The sequence below is a fragment of the Ictalurus punctatus genome, chromosome 11 (assembly GCF_001660625.3).
Source record: "Ictalurus punctatus breed USDA103 chromosome 11, Coco_2.0, whole genome shotgun sequence".
NCBI lineage: Eukaryota > Metazoa > Chordata > Actinopteri > Siluriformes > Ictaluridae > Ictalurus > Ictalurus punctatus.
Window position 1 is genome coordinate 10,487,501 of NC_030426.2, and position 4,926 is coordinate 10,492,426.

General features: G+C 40.1%; 1 protein-coding gene across 1 annotated transcript; it reads right to left on the reverse strand.

The window, feature by feature from the left end:
• Window positions 1-544: 544 nt before the first annotated feature.
• On the reverse strand, window positions 545-3,926 carry LOC108271564 (dynein regulatory complex subunit 2). The gene is made up of 8 exons (XM_017479210.3): window positions 3,643-3,926; window positions 3,296-3,463; window positions 3,030-3,199; window positions 2,482-2,620; window positions 2,111-2,269; window positions 1,752-1,970; window positions 1,452-1,604; window positions 545-1,241 (listed from the first exon to the last, which is right to left on the reverse strand). The coding sequence occupies exons 1-8, from the start codon at window positions 3,781-3,783 to the stop codon at window positions 945-947; spliced, it is 1,446 nt and encodes a 481-aa protein (XP_017334699.1). The 5' UTR covers window positions 3,784-3,926; the 3' UTR covers window positions 545-944.
• Between the last annotated feature and the right edge of the window lie 1,000 nt (window positions 3,927-4,926).

Sequence of the window (4,926 nt, forward strand, 5' to 3'; positions counted from 1 at the left end):
TAGAAAGCCTTCCCAGAAGAGTCAGAGGATATTATAACAGCAAAGTGGGACTAAATCTGTGTTAATGGTTTTGGAGTGGGCACAAATGGCTGCGATGGTCAGATGTCCACATTCTTTTAGCCATATATTGTATTTTCTCTGACTGGCCATATTGTGTCACTATATATTAATTTCTTGTTTTATAGAACTATTATATAGTTAAGCAATATTGCATGTGCAAGAATGCTGATGTATTGAATATCAGCATGGCTGGGATTCAGCCATTAAACCAGGCAGCAGTACCAAGTTAGTACATTATGCAAAATGTAACTCATTATTTTGAAGTTGCTTTTCCAAAAAAAAAAAAAATTCCATTAAATTCTAATTGCTCTCAAGGTTAAACTATGTATAGCAGTATGGATAACAGATCTAACCTCCCATTAATAGCAGTTACCTGAGTAACAAATTATTATAACATACGTTATATGGAAGTACAATCAAAACACCAAAAAATTATAATCACTACAAAGAGAAAATCGCAAAACAAATGTTCTGGGAGAGAGGGTATGGTTGTCATGATGTAAAAATTTACTTTGATACCAATAGCAGGTGAAGCATCACAAATCTTGATACCATGACGTACAGACAGACACACACAGGTCACTAAATACCTCCTTATAAAAAGCTCTTTTAAATAAATGAAATAAAACAAAGTAATCAAATAATGGTGTTGCTTAACATGTTCTGTGTCAGTTGGTAGTCAGGAAGCAAACTGCTTATGTCTTAGTGTTTATGTCCTAAGTTTTCCTGACAGACATACACAGGAGTATTAGTTAGAGTAGTTATAGTTGTATCCCAGTAGTGTAGAGCACCAAAGTGCACGATTATAATGTTCAAATCAGAACATCACAAGCATCTTTTGAATAAAACTGGTTTTTATATTTGCTTTTATTTTTATATCTTCTCTACAGTATGTGCTGCACCACATGAGCTGCCTCTATGACTGTCCTGCGTGGGTGTGCTTGGGTTTCTGAAGCTGTAGAGGCTTGGAGTGATGAGCAGGACACCATGAGCAGCGAGTTCTGCTGCTGTAGGATCTCGTCGCTAACAGAGATTCCATCCAGGTATTGCTTGAGAAGAATCCTCAGCTGCTGGTTCTCCTCTCCTAGAACCTTCTTCTCCCGTTCTAAACACAAACGTTCCAGTAGAACTTTGTTGTAACGTTGCCAGAACTTTTCTAGATCCGAATAGTCCATCATTTTCTAACAGTAGAAAGGAGAGGTGAAGGGACAAGTATTAAAAAAAGCAAGCGTTTGAATAAGGAGTATTTTTGAAGTGTTAGATATTAATGTTCCACTGTTTAAACTCTTAAGTTGGTTGTGTTTTGGACGTCAGTGGGTGTGTGATGGAGTGTGATGTGTGAGGTATAACACTATAATAACAGAGATGATTTATGAAAATGTGTATATTACCTGTCCAAGTTCTTCAGACATCGCCTCCATAGCATGCTCTTTCTCCTGACTCAGTTCCTCAGCATTTACAGATGATGTGTAAAAGGGAAGCACCTTCTCCTGCTCCGTTTCAAGCTTGCGACATATATCAGCCAGACTTAACAACCTCTCTCCCTGAAGAAGAGAAACAAAGGGGATGTGGAAAATCAGCCAAATATCCAGCGTATGTTTTTAAAATGACACTGGAGACTTTTTTTAATCTGTCTGCTTTACTTCATGAAACTGACCAGCAGTGTGTGAGTGTGTAATAAATGTGTTTACCTTTCCCATAATATCCTGTAGTTTTTTACATGCGTTATCGCTGCACTTAATCTGATTAACTAGGCGTGTTCTTTCAGCTTCCTGGGCAGAGCAGAGCTTAGCTCTGAGCTGTTGGACTTTTTCAGTAACTTCCTCACATTCTCTCCGAAGGCCACGTGCCAATGCCTCATTCTCCTGCTGAGTGGCGTTCAGATCAGAGCGCAGAGCATTGATGGTTTCCTGCATGCACACAGAAGACATAAGCAGCAGTTACACAAACCAATAATGTAGCCTAATCTTCATAAAGACTCATTTAAATGCATTAGATTCGTTGTATTACAAAGATACGTTTTGCTCATATGTATTTATCATTATCTGACCTGCAATTTCTGCAGGTGCTTCCCGTCCAGCTTTGTTTTCTGGAAGGCACAGTGCAAATCTGCAGCTTTTTCCTTTTGCTCCTCTGTAGCTTCCGTGTATTTCTGCAGTTCTTGTTGGTATCTCTGCCACATCTCCTTCGCTGTGCTTCCCCCTGCAGGCTACATGACAATATACAGCACCAATGCAAATCAAAGAACCGCTGAATCAACACAACTCATTCTACAGAAGTTTTACTAAAGCACTTTAGCGTTTTACTTTTAAAGTCTATTGGGTTGTGTCACGTTTTTCATACAGTATGTCACATTTTGTAGTCACATCTATTTTTGTAGTCTGGTTTTGCTATAAATGAAGACATTGAGAAATATCCTACCAAGGTTTTGACGTTATTACGAGTAAACTGTTCGTCCTGTCTGGCCACGCTGGATATTTCATCATAGTGTTGCTCCAAGGCAACGGTGGCTGCTTCCAGGTACTCAGTCTCCTGCTGATGCTGCTTCAAAAGTCGGTCCCTGAAAGAAGAAAAAAACATAAAACACTCAATGCACTGGACTTTATTGGAAGGATGAAACAAATGAACATGTCAGCGTTGTAGTGAAGTCACTGGAGTTCACAGAAAGAAATAACGATAAATAAAAATAACAATAATAAAAATAGACATCAGCAAGCAAATGCTATTTTAAAAAAGTATGTATGTCTTGAGCTGAGTTTTAAATATGTCAAAGGTCTGAGCTTCCCTAAGTTCGATAGCGGGTTTGTGGGACAGTTAACAAATAACACTGTGAGGAGCGCAGTCTACGATTTGGGGTGTAATGGATTAACAAAGCAGATAGATAATGCGGAGCCAAGCCATGTAATGCTTTGTAACTGTCCAATTCAAAGTGAAAAGCATGTGTGTGAATGGAAAACGTTTCTGTATACCTCTCTCTGCTGTGCTCGGTACTGACTTCCTCAAGACTGGTGTTCCAGTGTGAGTCTAGCGCTGCCAGTCGGCTTTTCTGTACCTCCAGCAGATGATCCACACACTGGAGATGAGCCCTGTGAGACACTGCTGACTGCTGCTCCGCTTCACTCAGATCATCCACCAGTAACTGCAACATTTACACACCCATTAGACATTACACACCTCGGCTTGACATCCTTCAAACACATATGCCACTTTATCAACAACATCTGAATCTCCCAACCTTAATGGCATTGTCCTTGCAGTCCACAACTCTCTCGAAAGTTTGCCTGAGAACTGAGAAATCTTCACGCAGCTCTGCCGCTCGAGTCTGGAGCAGGTTCGAACGCCACTGCTGGTTCAACTTCTGCAGGTTAACTTTGCTGTTCCGCTCTTCCTTCTGCAGTTTATCCTACCAAAACAAAGTGAATATGACATTAAACCCACAGAACCAGGTATAGACAATTATGTCTGTGGACCTAAAAATGTAAAACTTCATTTAAAGTTAATATGTAAATGTATAATTTATGTATTAATTGTGAATGTCTATCAAATTTGAAGTTATGTATATGAGTACACACACACACACACCATAAGGGTCTGTGTGCGCTGATCTTGTTTAAGTTTGGCATTGGCTTCTTCAGCCTCAGCATTCTGCTGCATGAACACCAGTCTCTCCTCCTCCGTCATCTCCTTTCCGCCTCCTCCCTTCTTCCCTCCTTTCTTCGGCATAATTGCTTTATTCCTGTGGAAATACAATCACTCTATTTCTCTAGAAATACTGAAGGTCTCTGCTTATGTTGGCTTTATAAAGGTTTTGGGATGTTCCGAATTCTAAATGCTTTTCGAATTCCATTGTGCCAGTTACGTCACGACTAGCGAATATATTTCACAGAATGCACCGCAAACTACAAACATGGCCGACGGCTACAACTCCCATTGCAGCACACAGACACGCCCCCTTTTCCTGAGGACCAATCACACACTGACTATCGCACCACACTACTATAGTGGTTTTCAAAGTGGAGGCCGCCAGGGGGCGCCCGTGGGGCCTCAACAATTTGGTGTGAAAAATAAATAAATGTATGTTTTCTCTTTCTCACTCTCAGACAACCACACACACACACACACACACACACACACACACACATACACACACACACAATCAATTCCTAATGTAATGTAAAGATGTAAGATGTAATTATTAATAATAAAAAAGGGGGATATATTCAGAAGTCTGTATTTTTAATGTGTTTTAAAGACATCTTGCAAAAGGAGGGCCTCGGTCAAATGTTAATGCCATATGGGGGGGCTTGCCCTGGAAAAGTTTGGGAACCCCTGACTTAAGAGACTCTCTCTCTCTCTCTCTCTCTCTCTCACACACACACACACACACACACACACACACACACACACACACACACACACACACACACACACACCGACCGCCATTGTGCAGTGTACGCTCCATGACCTTGTGTTTATGATACTGTGCTTTGTTTATTCTTGTTTTCACCTGGTTTACATTCACGACCTTGATTCTCCGCCTTGCCTGTTTTGGATTGTTTGCATTGCCGTTGACCTCAGCCTGTTATTGTTTCTCGAATTCTGCTTGACCCTTTGGATTTGCTGTCTCATTAAACTGCCCTACCTGCACTTGTTTCCTTCTCAGCCTCCATTACATGACTGGGTGGAAGATCCTTTTATTTTATAAAAAAATTTTAAAGAGAATTTTTATTCTCGAGGAATCTGTAATACATCTGTTTTACATGTAAAATGTAGTACACGTATTACAGCCTAGTTATCTTGTTCAAAGTAGTTATAGTGTTCAGAAATATTTTTGATCATTCATGTTCCACACCTGTCTATTATATA